Source organism: Haliaeetus albicilla, chromosome 16, assembly GCF_947461875.1.
Source record: "Haliaeetus albicilla chromosome 16, bHalAlb1.1, whole genome shotgun sequence".
NCBI classification, from domain to species: domain Eukaryota; kingdom Metazoa; phylum Chordata; class Aves; order Accipitriformes; family Accipitridae; genus Haliaeetus; species Haliaeetus albicilla.
The window spans coordinates 13,020,116-13,040,256 of record NC_091498.1 but is presented as its reverse complement, the minus strand read 5'-3'; the positions used below and the strand labels follow the sequence as shown (position 1 = coordinate 13,040,256).

The 20,141-nt window shown below is 47.3% G+C and overlaps 1 protein-coding gene across 2 annotated transcripts in view; it reads right to left on the bottom strand.

Moving 5' to 3' along the window:
* Positions 1-20,141, bottom strand: part of CD151 (CD151 molecule (Raph blood group)) — a 39,031-nt gene that overhangs the window by 10,307 nt on the left and 8,583 nt on the right. The window contains exons 1-4 of one of the 2 annotated variants that reach the window (XM_069803542.1): positions 19,516-19,537; positions 10,747-10,867; positions 4,875-4,978; positions 3,523-3,714 (exon numbers count right to left, since the gene is read on the bottom strand). In XM_069803542.1, coding sequence (XP_069659643.1) covers positions 3,523-3,714; positions 4,875-4,958 — 276 coding nt within the window. In that variant the 5' untranslated portion in view covers positions 4,959-4,978; positions 10,747-10,867; positions 19,516-19,537. Of the gene's footprint in view, positions 1-3,522; positions 3,715-4,874; positions 4,979-10,746; positions 10,868-19,515; positions 19,538-20,141 lie in introns of those variants that run through there. The other variant, XM_069803540.1, reaches the window with a different exon arrangement.

Sequence of the window (20,141 nt, the reverse complement as noted above, 5' to 3'; positions counted from 1 at the left end):
TTTACCCCGACCTTAAGAAACAGCTGTTCCCAAGGGATGAAGCAAATGGCAAATGTAACTGGACATCAAACCATCTCTCCCTGGCACAAAGAAGGACAGTGAAGACCTGGACATAGCAAGCTGACCTACACAGCATGGATGCCTTTTGTTGCACAAGGGTTACACTCCCACTGTGCACCCTTCTTCACTAGGTATTTGCAAGCTCCTTTGCAGGAGTAAAATGACACAGACACAAACACTCAGGCTTCCTCTTTCACTCCTGTTGGGATTCAGCAGCTGTGAAGGACAGGCAGCTGGGTTTTATCTGCAGACTGGGCTTTAATCTGAGGACACAATCTCAGACTTTCATTCCCCAGCCCCAAACTCTCACTGCAACCAAACACTGACTGTCTCTGCAGATGCCTATACAAGGTACCCATTCATACCAGGGGAATGAGTCACGCAGTGGAGTTCGGGATAGCTAAAGGCTGGTCCCAACACTGGCAGAAGGTTGAAAGGGGGCAAGAAAGGATTGACATGCCTTGACACAAAGGCTGGCTTTCTTTAGTTGGAACCTAGTTATGCCCTAACTGTTCTGACATCATCTCTCTGCCAAGGAGGGTGGCAGGATACCGAGAACAATCAATGAACTGGAAAGTTTGTTTGTTTTTCCCTGCTCTGTGTTGTCATGTCAGAGGCATTCAGGTAGAGCTGAGTTGCGTCACCACAGCTCGACTTGTTGTGCTGGCTTACGGTGGATAGAAACAAACATGTATCCAGCAGACCTTGAAAAATTTGAGTCACAAGGCTCTTGTAAGGGAGGTTAGTGCATCTGCCACCCATGCATCCAACTTGTCTCTACGGATACACTGCATCATTATCCTTATCTCAGTCTCATCATTCCCTCAGGGCCGCTTCCAAGTATCATCCTGACATAGAGGAGCAGCAGCTTTCACTCTGGACACACACAGAGCACAGGGCTGTTCTCCTTGCTCTTCATCAGGAGTTGCAGGGCTTTCTTACAGAGGTCTGCTCTGGGAGGAGTAGGCCAGCTCTGGCATGGAGCTGCAGGGACATGCCCTACTCACTTCCCAATGGCCACAGAACAAGTCAGAAATGTGGGATCACCCAAAGGCCTGTAGTAGACACATGCCTGGACCTGGGTGGGCTCTGGGCAAAATTTACTCTTACTCTGGCTCCAAGCCAGAGTCAGGACTATCTGGTGCCTCCTCAAGACCTACATGGTCCAGATTTCTTCCATCCAGCTTCAAGTGTTTGAGTGAAGCACCAAGCTTTTAGTGTGTTTTCTCTGAATAACCCAAAGCACGGTTCAACCCCCCTACAATCCACATCACTCTCTGGAGAGGTCTTTCTACTACCTGGAGAAGAGATATATAGCAACTATACCCCTAAAGCAGCAACTTCACTTCAGTGGGAGGGCTCCAGGCTGACAAACAGCAGGAACAGAAATCATAACCGACATGTGTTGCCTTCTCCCTGTCCAAGGTAGCTAACTAGAAGTGGCAGTGTGAAGGGCCAAGCCTGAAGAAAGCCACCTTCTTTCTTTACATACAAGGTCTTCTATTCAATGGGTCCTTTCCCAAGACTCCTGCTTGCATACTTTTGTGTATGAAAGCATGCATCTTGACTGAAGCATAATATAGTAGTGGTTTGTGTGCTTGTAAAGAGCTGGACTGCAGCATCACGGCCAGCCAGACTGCAGATCCACTGCCATGCCTGCTCACGGAGCCAGAGAAACTCCACATCCGCTGCCCAAGCCTCAGCAGATCACCCAGCTAAGGAGGGACATGAGGAAGGCAAATAAGCAATGACACAAAAAAAGCAGGACAGCTGTGAGCGATGAGCAATGAAATACTATGAAAAGCCTTGAAGTGAACCCATAAAACTCATAGTTAGGTAGAAAGGCAGCAAAAAAACTCACAGCTTCCTGAGCCTTCAACAGAAAAACAAGCTAAAAATCAGATATGCATTTTACAAACAGCACCCAAAGCTGTCAATACTTGATTTTTAAAAGCACCAAGGAAGCACTGGGGAGAGTGGAGATTGCTGCTTACAGTGCTCCCTCCCATATTTATGTGGGCCTCTGGTACAGAGAGAAATTGGGACAGGCTGGCACAGACCCCGGGGCACTGACTGTGAAGCTGTCAGGATTACTGTCTGAGCTCAGAGCTGGCAAAAGCCCTCAGCCAGGCTCACCCAGCCCTGGCAAGCACAGCCCTATCTCTTGTGCAGATTACTCACCAGCAAGCAAAGCAGAGCACAAGCAAGAAGAGACAATAGGCCTGTCACGACCAGCCACTCCAAAAGGACGCGTGGTATAAGGACACAGAATGACCTTTTGTTCCGAAGAGACAATTATCAGTTTTCTGTGGCAGAATAACAAAGAAAACCCCACCGGATTTTCATCCATAGCTTCTGGCTGAGGCAGAAAGACAAAGGGAGATCTCTTTGGCATGGAGAGTAAGTGAAGCAAGGCCAAAATGGACTGCTACAGACCAGGAGCCTAATGAACAAGCACCAGCAATGCACTCACTGTGTCCTCCTCTGTGTTTTATTCTCCCTTCCTAGCCCTACTCTGCCTCTCACAGGGATTACCAGGCCTTCAAAGCAGTGGTACAAGCACGAGGCTTGCTCACAACTCCTATTTCTGCTCCTCTATCCAAATGAAAGAGGGAAAATGGGACAGTCAGGTGAATGAGGATTTGCAAAGGAGCTGGTGAAGAGTTGCTGAAGTATCCTTTTCTGTAACTGTGAAAGCAAAGAACCACGGACTTGTTATTTCAGTCACTACACTCACCACTGTAGCCCAGATACTAAAAGGAACTGCTGCCACACTCCACACTGAAAAGGAGATTTGAGAGGGAGGAAGTGGAAGAGAAACCCTCGGGCTGGTCAAAAACTTCAGTGTAAGGAGGTGAGCAGGGAGTTCAGGAAGTAACACAAGGAAAGGTGTAAAAGAAGAGGCACATTATCAAAACAGTGTGCCTTTTTTCGTGGAAACAAAACTAAAATAATTTTTTTGCAACTAAAGAAAACGTTCATTCGAAATGTTCTGATTTTTAACAACCAAGTGAAAAACCTTGTTAATTTGGCTGAATCTACTGTCATTAAAAGCCAGTTTTGTTACAGGTCTCTCATTTCCTCTCTCTTCCCATTTTCCAAAAGAGAATATGGGATAGGCAGGGAAGAAGGAAGAGAGAAAAGCCATGAGATTTTGTTTTGAGTAGTTTCAATAGACGTTCTCACACAAAGCATACGTATTATGACTATACTTTGTATTTTTGAACAATACAGTGGTAAGCACATTCTTTGGGTGGATGAAAGGAAATGCTCTGCAGTAGAAACTGCCCCATAGGACAAGGGCAGCACCGCTGTTCAGAGCTGGAGGCCTTTAGTGGTATTTGCTCTAGGACAAATAAGGTTGGTACAGAACACAACCAAGATGTTTCCCTACCTCGCAGCATGTTTCAAGAGAAAATGGGGTGAATCCTCCCCCAAACAAAACAAGCAAGCAAAACTTACCACTCTTAGCAAATTCCGACGCTCTTTGAAGGTGGCACAGCAACCAAGGATGCCGGTAACCATGACAACCACCCCAGCCACCACCAGAATATAAGCAGTTGCCGAATACGTGCTGGAGGAGAGCAGGCTGATGTAGTCACTCTTCTCAGCTAGGGTCCAGGTGCCCACTGCCATCACGGCCCCACCAGCCAGCTGGGTAGAAACAGAAGCAAGCAAATGAAGGGCATCTGATGTGTGAACTTTCTCACTTCCCAGAGCAACTGGACTGGGATACCAGGACATGCCTCAGCTCCACAAGCTGAGCCAAAAATGATCTACACTACAGGAAGGACTTCTCAGAGATCTCACCAGGACCTCTGGTGCACTGAGAGGGGCTGGGCTTCAAGGTGGCTAGTTTAGCACCCCAGACAGCCTGAGATGCAAGCTATCTGAAGCATCTACCTGTGCACAGCAATTCATACTTGGACCAGAGCCTTCCCAAAAGTAGCCACACTGTTATCTGGGCAAATACAAAAAACCCATCTAATTTATTGGGGTGCTACCTAGCAGCAGAGGGGAAGAAAACAGCTTTACATCAGCAAGCTTTCCACTATTTGTCAGGGAGCAATACTACCAATAAATGACAACCATGCCCAATATCTCCTTCCTAGACTATACATCCAGGGAGAAAGCAGTCAAGGAGCTAAACAGCCTGGCTGGTTAAACTCTAACCCTTGCAGCAAATGAACACGGAGAAGCCAACCAGACTCCTAGCAGTCCCTTCTCTCTTTGCAAGCCTTATGTTTCCAGAGGGTTTTATTCAGCTTCTAGTAAGCTCAGATAGTTTTCCTTAAAGGTCTGACCTGGACATTCCAATTCTCTGTCCCAGGTAGCAAAGGGAAAAACAATCCTTTGGCATCAGTAACTTTCTGGTGAAAAGCACAACTCTAGGAAGCTCTAGTGTGGACCCAGCTGCAAGAAGGTGTTTATTATCCTTCCTCTAGCTGTCCCACTCCACTGCAAGGACTCCCTCTGCCATTTTGAGAGGAGGAATGACAACACAGGGGAGTCCTCAGGTTCCCTGAAAAAGCAAGCCAGGTGAAAAAACAAAGCATGTTTTCAGGTTCCCTGTTGTTTTCTATACTTGGTAACATGATCTAGAAAGAGCAAGAGACTACAGTGTCAAACCATAACTTCTGCAGCCTGGGCAGGCAAGCCCAAGGGGTGGGATTTCACCCCACAGGACAAAATCTGTGTCTTACTGACATCAGTACTTTTTGCCAAAGACTTCATCAAGCCCAAGATTTCTGCACCCCTGACACCAAAACTGCAGTGCCATCTCAGTGCCTCTGAAATATACTGAAGTTTCCTACCCAGAAAAAGAAGTTGAAGATGAAGAGCAGGTACTTGAGACAGATGGTCCCACATGTTTCCTTCTTTTCCGTATACTCACGCATCTTTCTGGCTCAGCAAGTTCCTGAAAAAAAAAATCAGAAAAGCTTGAGTCAGTCAGTCATCTCACCTCTTCTCCCAAAAGGCCGGCATTACTACTCTCCTCCTGCAAGAACTCAAACTTCCAACCTTTTGCTGAAGTAAGCCAGTGAGCAAGCCATTCAACTGACCTCAGGGATGCTAGACAGTGCTTGTTTAGATAAAGAGCTCTTGTGTCCATTTGGGTGACCTACACAGCATGAGACCTCACAGTGTGAAAGGGAGGCAGACAGTACCAGCATGTGGCCTTGCTGTACTGCCTTCATCCTCCTTCTCTCTCCCCATCCTGTTGTCACTTCTGGAGACTCATTTTCCTTTAGATCAATACTTGCAGTAGACGGATCAGAGCTACCGTTGTGTGAGTGGTCAAGCCAAAACTATGAACTGCGATCAATGTTAAAGTGAGGAAACTTCAATATAGTTCATGCTCACTTCTTGCTGTTTGAACCGAAATAAATGAAATCCCAGAACAGAAAATCCCAGTATCTGGCTCCTGAGTGCAGCCTGTAACCGCTGCTTCTGAAGGCAGCAACAGACCTCTGTCTTTGACATTTAGGGAATAATCAGTCTCCAAAAAATATTCTTTCCTTACTGGCATTAGTTACAACTGCCTTAAATAGATCCCTCTCTAAGTTTGGGCTATTTTTAATCTTTACAACTGTACTGGGAATGTACTTGTTATCCACTCAAATACCCTATCCTTTTGAACCCCAGCAATATGTTGGAGTAATCTTCTTCACTCACTTATTTCTCATGGTCCTTCTCATTGGTCAGCTGTCTCCTAGGGCAGCTATCCCAGCTACTAAGAGGAAGAAACCTAACCATTGGCTTCAGATGATCTGACAGCATAAAATGCCACTCCAGATACCTAATGAATGGGAGTTCGTTGTGGGTCAGTCCCAGTGCAGTGTTACGTATCTGCTACACTCTTGAGCAGGTTTCTCAGAAGTAGGTCTGCAGCAAGTGCAGTTCCATGTCACTTCACTGCCTCCTGTTGATGCCAGCAGGTCTGAACCTCTCAAAAAAATGTTCTCACCACTGCCTGACTAGGCAGACAGGACAAAGGCAGAGCATTACTTCCAGCATCGCCTGTGTGAGGCAGTTTGCAGAAGTGCAACAAAATCCGCACCACCTCTCTTGCATTCAATTTAAAAAATCATCCCTTTCCTCCCCTACCAGCCAGCAGGGAACAATGCAAATATCTTGCACTCATATCAGAGCAAAACGCTTTCCTAAAGCAGCAATCTCCCTGGAAGCAGGCAGGCAAACAGCCTCTCCCCTTTTCCAGAGGCATGGAGTTCTTGCTTGCTTAGATTACAAAAATTCTGCCCACAAGTGACATGAGTTTCCTCTGGGGACCCACTGCAGCTGCAACCCAGCCACACAGTACACTTATCTACCTTGGCAAGTCCACTGCAAAACACCTGACAGTAAAGAAACCAAGCAATGGGTACACACAGCCAGGCCACACATCAAGGGGCTATCAGTTTGGGTCAGTCAGTCGGTATTATCTTTGCCGCTACATTGCTAACATCTGGCTTTAGAGCCAGATGAACCAAGGCCGAGAACAGCAGCTGCCCATTCTGCAGCATAATTGTATTTTGTTTGCAGGGAACTGTTTCCTTTTGCTTCACACCAGCCCACTTGAAAATCCCAGCAAGGCCTGTGCTTTAGAAACTAATAAATGGAGCTAACGGGGAAGGCAAGGGTGAGAACTTGCCAACAGTGCCACCCATGCCTGTCCCCCATCACCATTTCACAGGAAAACATTTTTCTCTAGAATAACATCTGGCAACAACAGTTGGCAGCAGCAGGCTGTTTCACTGGCAAAGGGAGCAGCTCTGAGATGGTGGCATATATCAAGGAGAATAACTTTTCAGATTTATCTTCAGAAGAGATCAGAACCTCCAGCAATGCTCAGATTAATTACCATGTGGCAGCACAAAAAGGCCCGGGGCAGTGGGGAGGAATGGATGCTGGTGGTACCGTATGCACTGAACAGACTTGTAAATTCTCAATGAGAAGACGCCTTGTGAACGCAATGTTCATTGAAGGTGACAGATTTACAGCTCCCAGAGGCTTCATTTAGCCACAGAACAGGAATGGCAGCAGCGAGGCAGGCTCCCACAGCCACACACGCCTGCACAGCCCTAAACAGATACATTAGCCCAGACCCGAGAGATGCCCTCCAGTAACAGATTCTAAGGGCTGCACTTGGCTTTTTGCCCACCCCTTCTAACATCAGGGCTGTACGTAGAGGAAAATGCACCGCAGGTTTGCTGAGACTGACCCTGGTTCATATCACTGATAGCCAGGGGACATTACCAATGCTTACTGTCCTTGGGCTGGCTCATCGGCCCAGTTCCCCTCTTGCTCCAGAGGATTTCAGGAACCTTTCCTCCTCCCCCTCAAAGTATGTCCCCCACCAAAAAAAAGCCACTACAGGTATTTCCACATATTACCATACAGCAGGTGCGGGGCCCTAGCAAGGGGTGCTAACTTGTCCCTCCTTCTGATCTGAGAACTCAGAAATCCTAGACCAAGCTGCATCTTGTTCTGGGGGAGGACTGGGCAGACACACAGCTGAGATCGTACTTGCACTCAGATGACAGTCTGAAATTCCCCACAAGACTGCAGGTCCTGCTCCACCGAGTGCTGCATACAGGCCTTTCAGGCAGCTCGGCTTCACCACTGGGAGGAGAGGATCTGTCTGTTTCCAGAAAGCTGGGAGGGAACAGCTGCAGGTTTATAAAGCATGGTGATTCACGCAGGGACAGCAGGCCATGAATCAGAAAGCAATCAGGGCTGTCCCGTCTGATCTATCCTTCCTAGCCAGGAGCAGAGCTGATGGCACTGGCTGCCTCTGCATGCTTAATGACTCACTCAGCAAGCTATTCAGGGAAAGGCAGCTCTCTCCAGATCCTCTTTTTGGAAGTCATGTGTTTGTGCTCCTTGCCTCACACAGGGTGGCCTGCTGTCTCTTGTCGCCTGCAAAAACAGGTTCAGGCTTTAGAGAGCTACGCTGGTCTTCAGAGAAAGCAAACGAGGGCAGGAGACACCAGTGAAATGCCTCTCCCAAAGAGCCCAGTCAGTGGAGAGGGGAGCCACAATCTGCCTTGCAGGCTAAGGGTGACTTTGGGCTGTGAGCCTTGTGGTCCCAAAAAGCACAGAGGTGTTGATCTGTGCCACAGCACCAGAATGAATAGGGGGAGCCTCATCCTGACTTCACTGAGGTGACCAGGGTCTCTTGCCTTCAGTCACCTTTATAACAGACCCTCAGAAGTGACACAAATCACCCCTGAAACCAGACAAGAAGCAGCAACATTAATTAACACACATGGTTATATTCTATTTTAAAACACCAAGGCAAAGGTCTATTCTGAATCACATCAACAATTACGAACGAGCTCTCCAGTGGACAGAAAATGGCGAGCTATGCCACAGAGATGTACTTACAAATGCATAAAAACATACTAATTAGACATAAGCTTCATAATGGGAAGCACTTTGCTAACTGAAAATATGGTTAGAAGACCAAAAGCACTTCCGCAATGAAGTTCACTTGATCAAGTCCAATAGACAGTAGCTTCATCAGCAACTTAAATTTAAGCAAGCAATCATGGTATACAGGCTGTGAAATTCAGTCATACAATGAAGAGAGGTATTTTTATGTAATTCACCAGAAATCAACAACAGGTTCCTACTATGCCCTCACACACTGCAATGTAACTGACAAAGAGAAATAATGCTCTAACTAAAACAAAATGCACAAAGATGGGAGGAAAAAACAAGGACAAACTTAGTGCAACAGAACCTGCACATGAAAGGGAGAGGTAACAGTTTGAAGATTAATTCAAGAAACAGGGAGTTGAACAGCTTGAATCCAATTCTCTGCTCTGACACAGACTTTGTGCCTTGGGCAAGTCCTTTAGTCTGTCCCTTGCCTCTGCTCTTCCTCCCCAGTGCAGGACCCTCACCTTTCTCTAAATCCAGTGATGTTGTAAGGATCTGCACCAAGAACCCCCACTGACAGAGAAATGCCAGCTGTAAGGCATGACAGGCTCCAGGTGACTGGTGTATTGGCAAAAATCTCAAAACAACACAATTTCACTGCCTCAAAAGTGCTTTTGCCAGTATAGGCTACTCTGGCCAGTGAACTGGAACAACCTCTTTTGGAGTTAGTAAAATCCATACTTACAATGAGAGGACTGCTTGGTAAAGCAATTTTGGCAACCATTTATGAGGCATGCTGGCTGAAATACATTGAAGGTTGCAAGATTTATAGTAATGAAGTACAAGAGAATGGAGTAATAGTGAAGCACCTACATGAAGAGCAAGAAGGAAAGGATGACCCACCTATTCAAACATCTCAAAAAAATAAAAAAGAAAAAAAGAAAAAGAGCAAGCTCATTCTGCCCTGTCTGACTGCAAGCCACAACCTCTCAGCTGGGTAAGAACACACAGTGAACAACTGCCAGGCAAGGCAGAGGTCACTTCAAAAGTGAAACCATTCCATGGCCTGATTTTCTTGGGCTCTCATCCTACTGAAACTGAACCCTTAGGACAAACCAGACAATGGAAAAGCATCAGAAATTGAGCAGTTTGACTCCAGTTCCAGGTGCTGAGCATCTGGGAACACAAGCACTGGACAAACAGCTGTTTTGTTGTACTGAGCCACCTAAAATCTCAATGGCAGGACTTGCTCTGGTTATCCCACATCAGACCACTGTATTTTTATTTGCAGGCCCAAAGGCACATACAGGCACACACCCACACCCCAGCTCAGAAAGCATGTGGCATACACATACACACTCCTGCTGGCTAGACATTCATTTAGTCATCACAGACGTTGCTTGGTACCTTTGCCTCAACTTGCACAGTAACAGTACTTAATTAGTACTTAAACAGCAAAGAAAGCCAGGCCTGCAGGCTTTTTCTGCACAACCTGCCCTAAAGCAGCATCTGACGGATGGGGAAGAAACAATGCCAAAGCAAATGAAATAGCTCCCGGGCCATTAAAAGCATCATTATTTTAAAGTATTGATTTTTGAATGATAGCAAGAAAATTGGTATCCAACACACCGGTGATGTCTATTTCATAGATAACTTGTATGCCAGAAGTTAGATAAGTTCTAACATCTTTGCCAACACACACAAGAAAGACCTGCTGCAGGAAAAGCATGCTACACCTATGCTGCTATGAAAGTGCAGCTCCCAAAGGGCTGCAAGTCCAACATCATCAACCCCCTGCCAATACAGCCACCTCACGCACCCAGTGGGCACGCTGCTGGCTTGGAGTGCAAGGTTCAGCTATGCTGGAGCCTATCTGAGCTGGCCCAGATAACGCTGGCCCTGAGGCAGCTTTTAGGAAACAAAGCAGACATATCCTCCCCTTGGTATGTCCAATGGAGGTGTGGGCCAATAACCCATTATCTTCAGCAAACTCATTCTCCAGCAGGGCTGAACTCCAGCCTTTGAAAGCATGACCTCTCTAAGTTCCCTCTCTGTAAGATGAAAATACTACCACCACCTCTTTACCTACCCACTGAACATCCTCAGAAAAGGTCTCCAGCTGCTTATCAACTTGCCAGCGCCTCACACAGCCCAGAAAGCAGGCAGAAGTCATTAAGTAAAGCCTTCCTGAGAAAGGAACTCTAAAGCTTGCAAGTGAAGAACTCCAATTTACAAAACTACTGAGTGCCATTATCTACCCCAAATGAAGAGCCAACATGGGTCAACAGTTTTGACACTGACCTTTCAGCACCAAAGCAGCTCACAGCACCAGTGCAAATGTTCAGTCCTCTTCAAGTGCTTTCTTCCACCCCCTCTCTTCTTGCTGGTTTTGGTCCTCTGCTGGATTCAGGAAAGCAGACAGCTGAAGAAGAAAAGAAAAGGATGCAGAGAATTATTAACTATGTCAAAGATTATTTTAGGAATCAATATTAGATAATATACTTTGCCATCAAGTCCTCCTTTTAATAGAGAGCATGTGATTTCAGAATACACCTTATGAATGCATTTGATTAAACTGCAAAGTGTGCACTGGGTAATGGAGGAGAGCCAAACTGCGGCAGTGAAGGGCATGAAGACCTTCTGATGGTAGGAAGCTGTTAGAACAAGTTTATATTCACTGCTGCAACCTGTAAATGCTGCTATCATTTCTGTCATGGCTGTGTACACACCACAACAACAGCTCGTTCTGGTGCAAAAGGCCTGAAAGTAACTCCATGAGAAAGCTCAGGAAGAAGACCCTTCTGTGCAGTGTGAAGCCCTAGCTGGTGTTAGTGCCTTGAAGTGATCATTGCTCCGAGCCCTCCCATGGGAGCTGCCTGGGAAGAGGAAAGAGGTGGGCAGACAGTACCAGAACTCATTGTGTACATCCATCCTCTGCTCCCAGGGCGTACAAGCCCCAGGATATAGAGTATGAACCAGAGCAGGGCCCCTGTAGAGAAAGGTGTGCTAGAGTCACCATTTTCTTCAGCCTCTGTCCCTGCTGAAGCATAATCAAGACACAGGTCCTAAGCACCATGGTAGGCTCTGCTGGAAAACAGCTCCCCTGAATTCATCTGCCACTGCCAGCCCTCCTAGAGCAAGGATTCAACCTCCCAGTAAATGCACAGTACTTCCCTCAGATAAGCAAGAAGCCACAGGAAGGTGCCTTCAAACTTAACAGGAGGTATTTCTCTACAACCTTACTACATTTATCATAGAATCATAGATTGGTTTGGGTTGGAAGGGACCTTTAAAGGTCATCTAGTCCAACCCCCACCCCCAGCGATGAGCAGAGACATCTTCAACTAGATCAGGTTGCTCAGAGTCCCGTCCAGCCTGACGTTGAACACTTCCAGGGATGGGGCTTCTACAGCCTCTCTCGGCAACCTCTTCCAGTGTTTCACCACCCTCATCATAAAAAATTTCTTCCTTACATCTAGCCTGAATCCACCCTCCTTTAGTTTAAAATCATTACCCCTTGTCCTGTCACAACAGGCCCTACTAAAAACTCTGTCCCCATCTTTCTTATAAGCCCCCTTTAACTATTGAAAGGCCACAGTAAGGTATCCCCAGAGACCTCTCTTCTCCAGGCTGAACAACCCCAGCTCTTTCAGCCCTTCCTCATAGGAGAGGTGTTCCAGCCCTCTGACCATTTTTGTGGCCCTCCTCTGGACCTGCTCCAACAGGTCCATGGCTTTCCTGTACTGAGGACCCCACAGCTGGACGCAGTACTGCAGGTGGGGTCTCACCAGAGTAGAGGGGAACAATCACCTCCCTCAACATGTTGACCCACGGTTCTTTTGATGCAGCCCACGGTACGGTTGGCTTTCTGGGCTGCAAGCGCACATTGCCAGCTCATGTCCAGCTTTTCATCCACCAGAACCACCAAGTCCCTCTCAAAAGGGCTGCTCTCAATCCCTTCATCCTTCAGCCTCTATTGATACCAGAGTTTGCCCCGACCCAGGTGCAGGACCTTGCATTTGGCCCTGTTGAACTTCACGGAGTTCACATGGGCCCACTTCTAGAGTGTGTCCAGGTCCTTCTGGATGGCATCCCATCCCTCAGGTGTGTCAACCGCACCACTCAGCATGGTGTCATCTGCAAACTTGCTGAGGGTGCGCCCAATCCCACTGTCCATGTCACTGATGAAGACATTAAACAGTACTGGTCCCAGTATGGACCCCTGAGGGACACCACTCGTCACTGATCTCCATCTGGACTTTGAGTCATTGACCACTATGCTCTCTATGACCACTATGGATGCGACGATCCAACCAATTCCTTATCCACCAAACAGTCCACCCATCAAATCCATATCTCTCCAATTTAGAGAGAAGGATGTTGTGGGGGACCGTGTCAAAGGCCTTACAAAAGTCCAGACAGATGACACCCGTAGCTTTTCCCTTGTCCACTGGTGTAGTCACTCCATCATAGAAGGCTACTAGGTTGGTCAGGCAAGACTTGCCCTTGGTGAAGCCATGCTGGCTTTCTCGAATCACCTCCCTGTCCTCCATGTGCCTTAACACAGCTTCTAGGAGGATGTGTTCCATGATCTTCCCAGGCACAGAGGTGAGGCTGCCAGGTCAGTAGTTCCCAGGCTCCTCCTTTCCAACCTTTTTAAAAATGGGTGCAATGTTTCCCTTTTCGCAGTCTCCAAGGACTTCACCTGACTGCCGTGACTTTTCAAGTACCATGGAGAGTGGCTTGGCAACTACATCAGCCAATTCCCTCAGGACTCTGGGATGCATCTCATCAGGTCCCATAGACTTATGTATGTTCAGGTTCCGCAGGTGGTCTCAAACCTGATCTTCTCTTACAGTGGGAGGGACTTTGCTCCCCCAGTCCCTGCCTCGAGGTCCATCCACTCGAGAAGTGGGGGAAGAGAGGTTGCCAGTGAAGACTGAGACAAAAAAGTTGTTGAGTACCTCAACCTTCTCCTCGTCTGTTGTTACCAGTTTGCCAGTCATGTTCGTTGGGGGGATACACTTTCTTTGACCTTCCTTTTCAGGCTGACATACCTATAGAATCCCTTCTTATTATTCTTTGCATCCCTTGCCAAGTTCAGCTCCAGCCACGCCTTGGCTTTCCTGACCCCATCCCTACACAACTGGGCAATGTCCCTATACTCTTCCCAGGACACCTGTCCCTGCTTCCACTGCCTGTGCATTTCCTTCTTGCCCTTTAGCTTGACCAGCAGGTCTCAACTCATCCATGCCAGTCTCTTGGTGTCCTTGACTTCTTACACCTGGGAATCGAGAGCTCTTGTGCTTTATGGAAAGCATCCTTAAAGATCTGCCAGCTCCGTTCTACTCCCTTGTCACTGATAGCAGTTTCCCAGGGGGTACTACTAACTCCTTGAACAGCTGGAATTTTGCTTTCCTAAAATTCAGGGTCCCGACTTCAGTCTTTGCACAACCCATATCCCTCAGGACTGCAAACTCCACCAGTGCGTGATCACTGCAGCCCAGGCTGCCTCCAATCCTGATGTCACCAATTAGCTCACTTGTGTTGGTCACCAACAGGTCCAGTAATGCATCCCCTCTCGTAGGGCTGTCTATTACCTGGCTTAAGAAGTTATATTCAATGCACTCCAGGGGTCTCCCAGATTGTCTACAGCTCGCCATGCTACTTTACCAGCAGATGTTGGGGTGGCTGAAGCCTCCCAGCAGGATGAGAGCCTGCAAGCCTCCTGTAGCTGGAGTAAGAAGACTTCATCAGTAGGCTCTCCCTGATCAGGCAGCCTGTAGTAAACACCAACCACAAGGTTCCCTTTGTTGGCTTGATCTCTAATTCTTACCCATAAGCTTGCAACCTGCTTGTGGCTATTCTTCAGAGACAGCTCTTCACAATCTATCCGTTTCTTGACATAGAGGGCAACCCCTCTGTCCCTCCTTCCTCACCTGCCCCTTCTGAACAGCTTGTAGTCATCGACAGCAGCACTCCAGTCATTTGTCCCACCAAGTTTCAGTAATGACAAGTAGATCGTAGCTTTCTAGCAGCACCATGGCTTCCAACTTGTCCTGTTTGCTGCCCATGCTCCATACATCGGTGCGGAGGCACTTCAGCTGGGATGTTGGCCGTGTCATCTTTTTAGAGGAACACACCCTAATTCCTTTGACATGTTTCACCAGTGTTTCTCTGTTGGCTCCTATTACCTCAGGAGCCCCTGGCTCCTCTTTGTAAGACTTCAAGTGTGCTCCAGTATACCCAGCACATTGCAGAGCAACAGGCTGAGGGCCCTTGCTAGCAACCCGTCCCTCTAACCTTGGTGTGTCATCCTACGGTTTGTCATTTCTGTGGAGGCAGCTAGGCTGCATAAGGCAGCTGTACTGGAAAATGGCCTCTAGCATCCCCTCTGTCCAGTGCTTTTCTAAGATAGAGGGTCCCAAACTTTTTGCAGTCGTTTGTGCTGCCACATCCTCAGCCATCTCATCCTCATCCCACAGCAGGTAGGTTCAATTCTCCCTGCAATCTGTTTCCATTGGCATTGCAGGCAACAGGATGGAGAGGAGAATACCAATTCTCCCTCCCTAACCTGTTTGGACACTGAATTAATGACCCTTTGATCTACACCCTGACACTAACCTACTTCACAGCCTAAGGCTTAAACTCCTATCTGTTGCTGGTACCGGGATATGGAAACAGTAATACTTCCTGACTTGCCTGGGTGGGATAATGGGATGTTTGCAAACCAGCTGGGAAGAGAAAAAGTTACTTTTTATTAGCAGATCAAATTTAACACAATTCATAACCATTTTAACTTCCTATTATCTTCAAGGGGAGGTTCCTGCAGGCCTTTACCTAGCATAGTATGGGCAACACACCTTCATTTATAATCAGCTTGGATTACCCCTGCTTCCATTCCCTATGAAAAGGAATGCTCTAGTAAGAGCTAGAAACTTGTTGATTCACATTACTGTGTAGCCTCTAGACCACAAAAACATGTCGAGAGAAACAGTGGAAATCCCAGCACTTGAGCCATTGAGAAGCAGGCCAAACAAAGCCCTGGAATCATTAATTAAAGATCAGACAACAGAGCTTTCTGAGGAACTGGGGAGTGGAGGGAAGGCACAGGCAGCACAATCATCTGCAAAGCAAGCAATATCTCTGAAGCATCCTCAGTCCCACGGCTGGGCCCAAACTCTCCTCAAGCAGCCCTTGTGCCCTACCATTTATCCATCTGCTTCATGCTGCTCCCCCACTCCTGCCCTTTCAGAAGAGAAAGCCGACCCAGGACGCAAAGCTGAATGTTTTGCTTTCCATCTCAGCATGTTGGAACATGCTGGAAAGTCAAAGTACTCATGCCTCTAGGGCTGGGGAGAAGGCAAAACATGAGCCAGACATCCACTGAGGCAAAAAAGCTTCTTCTCAGGAATTGTCATTGATACTTGTGTGTGGAGCAGGCACACAGAATAGTTTTTGGTCCAAAACACTCCTCCCTGACCCTTTACATGGACGCTCAACTCATTTGGCACTGCTGAATGAGATTCCCCAGACCACAGCTTGGAAACTGCCTTTATCTCCTTCTGCCTGTTGTCTAAACTGATGATGTGCTGCTGAGGGCATGAAGTATTGACTGTACAGTACCTAGCACAAAAGGATCTCGCCCCAAGCCTTTTAGGGGCTGCTGAGAAGTGAGGAATACAAAGCAATGTTTTCCAGCCACATCATCTACTCCTACCAGGAAGGTGCACGGTGGTTCTGGGAGAAGTGGAGACAACTTAGAAAGCCACCTACATTCAACAAGAAGGAAGATCTCTTGGCCATCTTTGGCAGACCCTGCCTGGCTCTACCTCTCAATGGGGAGAGCACCTTTCTGAAGAACTCAGAGAGGATAAGCAAGATTCCATCCTGGGAGTTTGGGAGGATCTCACCTCAACACTGTCTGGGTCTAGGAATCATCTCCACAGGCACATCACAGTCCTGCTGTCACCCCTTGGGATGCTTGCCAAATCCCTCCTTTCTTCTACCCTGGCTCGAGCTGCTGCATTTTGAATAGACCCCTCAAGAGAGATGTAGACCCTTAACTCCTGCTAATTTTGATGAGAGTCAGGTGTCCGGTGAGGAACTGTGTGCCTAATACACCTGAGGAGCCATCTGCTCTTTGAGACAAGAGCTGTCTCTCAGAAAAGCGCTTAGCCCTTCTGCTAATTTTCCTGAGACTGTTTACTCCCCAGGGGAGGGACTTACTGAAGTAACAATAAGCATACATTTCAGACTCGGCAAGGGTTTACATGTCCAGCACCACACACATACCTGCGAATTAAATGTTCTATGAGGGGGTTAGTCAAACCTGGGCAAGGTTGTGGCTGACTTCGGGATCCTTGAGGATAAAAGGGACCTTAGCATAAAACCAATTTCACAACCATTAAGAAAAAGAAAGCATGAGACTGAAAGAAAGAGCGATAGAGCATGCCCAGGACTGCATGTGTCTGTGCTCTAGCACTGTTCCACTACAAAGCAAACAAAAAACCCTTCACAGGGCTTTCTGGTCCTAACAAAACATATGCAGCCAGCCACATCCTGAGAGCAGAAAGCCCCCATCTGCTGCTTCCAGAAGTGGATGACCAGGGAAGCAAATGGCCCCTCCAAGCACCCAGTCCCCATTGGGAGCTGGAAGGCAGGCCAGAGACCAGCATGCACTGCGCGACCAACGGGAACTCCTTGCATCAAACAACATCCTCTTGTATCTCATAAGGCCTCCTTTATCCTGAAGGATCCCGAAGCACTTTACGCTATTTATACACAGGAACCACTTCACTAGTCATTGAACTGAGGAGAGGAACAATAACCGTCTCTTTTCTCTCTCTTGAAGCACCAGAAATCAGTGCCTGGCATGTGTTTGCAGACAGCTCATAGCAATGAGGGTTTGCCATGATGAGGAACAATAGTTCAGATAGGTCAGGGTTAGCCAACAGACAAGACAAACTCTTCACTGCAGCCTACTACTGGCATTTTAAATTCTATTTTCCCAACTCTGTTCACGGGCATTGTGGGGTTTTTTGCATTTTTTTTTTTTTTTTTTTTTTTAAAGCAGGGCTTTGTCCACACTGAAGAACTTAACAGTAGCATTATACTGCATTTCTAAACAAAACAGTTTGTGCAGAATCAGCTTTCCGCCTGATCCCTTCCTATTCATTACATTCATTTTCAGCTCAGCTCTGAGAAGCAAAGCCACTGGGTCCTCAGTGTTTTCAGGGAGTGCTCACAAAACCTCCCTGCCCTGTAGCCATGCCAGTACTAGGACCAAGCCAATAAGCACTAAAAATCCTCCCAGCTCCCACAAAGCCTACTCAGGCAATTCTGTACATCAGTTCAAATCTGTCCTGGTTTTGGCTGCAATAAAGTTAATTTTCTTCTTAGTAGCTGGTATAGTGCTGTGTTTTGGATTTAGGATGAGAAGAATGTTGGTAACACACTGACGTTTTCAGTTGTTGCTTAGTAGCGTTTAGTCTAAAGTCAAGGATTTTTCAGCTTCTCATACCCAGCCAGCAAGAAGGCTGGAGGGGCACAAGAAGTTGGGAGGGGACACAGCCAGGACAGCTGACCCAAACTGGCCAAAGGGGTATTCCATACTATGTGACATCATGCCCAGTATATAAACTGGGGGGAGTTGGCTGGCACGGGCATGGTGGCTCAGGGATTGGCTGGGCATCAGTCGATGGGTGGTGAGCAACTGTATTGTGCATCACTTGTTTTGTATATTCTCTTATTATTAGTAGTAGTATTTCCCCTTCCTTTTCTGTCCTACTAAACTGTCTTTATCTCAACCCACAAGTTTTACTTTTTTACCCCCCCTCGATTCTCTCCCCAATCCCACGGGGGGGGGGGGGGGGTTGGAGTGAGTGAGTGGCTGCATGGTGCTTAGTTGCCAGCTGGGGTTAAACCACAACAAAGCGCTCTCCAAATAATGCAGCGATGATAACCATTTGTTCACTCTCTACCAATAGCTGGGTTTTTACACCGTGGTTTGAGCTCAGGGCAAATACTAACCTAAGAACACATGCTGTGTTGTAGATAGTGCACAGTCACTCAAAATTTGTTTGCAGTCTCATTGCAGAGGTACTTTCAGTTTCATTTCCTACAAATCTGTGCAGTGAAAAAGTGACTAGCTAAAAACCAGTAGATTTTCTACCTACCCACAGTATCAGGTGCATATCCCATGGCAGGCCATCATCTTCACCTCACCGGGCTCATGAATGAATCGTGGGACTTTAATCCCACCATCTAAAATATGTGCAGCAGTTTTTGGAAGAGAGGGCAGGCAGCTGGTGTGTCACCACAGGGTACACTTCTAGCCTCTCTATGACACAGCGTTCTATAATCTCACTGCCTGAAAGATCCTTTGCCTCCTTAAAGCATCCCAACAAAGAAAAAAAAAAAGGTAGCACGATATAGTAGGAGCACAGAGAGTTCAAGTGACTCCCCCAGCAGAGAGAAGGGGTGGATTTGCTCTCCTCACATCTCAACACCCATCCTCCACCCACTGAGCTGTTCTGTCCTCTGGAAGACCATTGCAGAACGCAAAGCTGTAAAACGCAAAGTTTTCAAGCTACTTGTTAGCACTGCCCTACCTGTGCCTGACACACCTGACTGCAGATAGTACAAAGCAAGAAGTGCACAAAAAGCTGGCACCAGCTTTAGCTTTTGTACAAAACTTGTTTTGCTTTGAGTAGGCTGTTCCTGTTCGTGCTTTCTGCAGCATAAACAAGCAAAGCAAAAGTCTGGAGTCAGCCCACAGGTCTCTCCCAGGCTGCCTGCCTCAGTTTCGACTCCACAAAAATCACATTTTAAAAGCAGCTGAGAAGGGATTTGACAGTGGAAACTAAGGATAGCAGTCTTATCGCTTCAGCCATGTTGCTGATTAGCTCAGGACTGGTGCCACCCATGCCAGAGGAAACTTCTCAGCATGTCAGCGATAGTGCTGGTACCTCCAGTTCTAGGAATGGGGCAATGCACCCTGCAGCACCCCAGTGCACCGACAAAAGGGAACATGATGCAGCCACAGAACGAGGTGACAGCAGCTCTCACCTCAGCATGGCAGCTAGAGAGATATCGGTGCCATCTTCAGAAGCCTCCCTTCCTACCCAGGACAGCCACCTCATGTGGGAACACTCTCATGCCTGGAATTACCCGCTTCGGTAACAGCAGCGCCAGGAATGGCCAAGAAGTCTCTTCTGACCATCAGTCCTTATATAGCCCTGATGTCTGTGTCTCTGAGGGTGTTTTAGAGTGATCATTGAATGCTTTGAGGAGTTATATTTCTCCCCAGAGCTAAAAACACTTTACTAGAGTCAGATCAAATATCAAGCACAGTCAAGGGCAAATTAAGTGACATTTCATTTCCCAGAGCTGAAAGTCCACACTCATAGGAACTAGCTGTCTCCTTTCCTATAGGAGCAATGCTGGAAACAATGCTCAATCCAAGTTGCTTAAGGCTGCCTTGTAAAGGACCATTCTTCCAGTGAAAATTAAACAACCTCCAGCCAAAAATAAAACATTACTCCTCCTTCCCCTTTGCTCTTGTGTAGCAGGTTTTAATGACTCCACCAAAACCATTCACGCAGATGTTTTTAGACCAGCCTGCAAACTTGACAGGGAGGCACCAGCAGGTGAATAAATAACTGGGAGGCAAGGGCTGTCCCCAAGGCAATTAC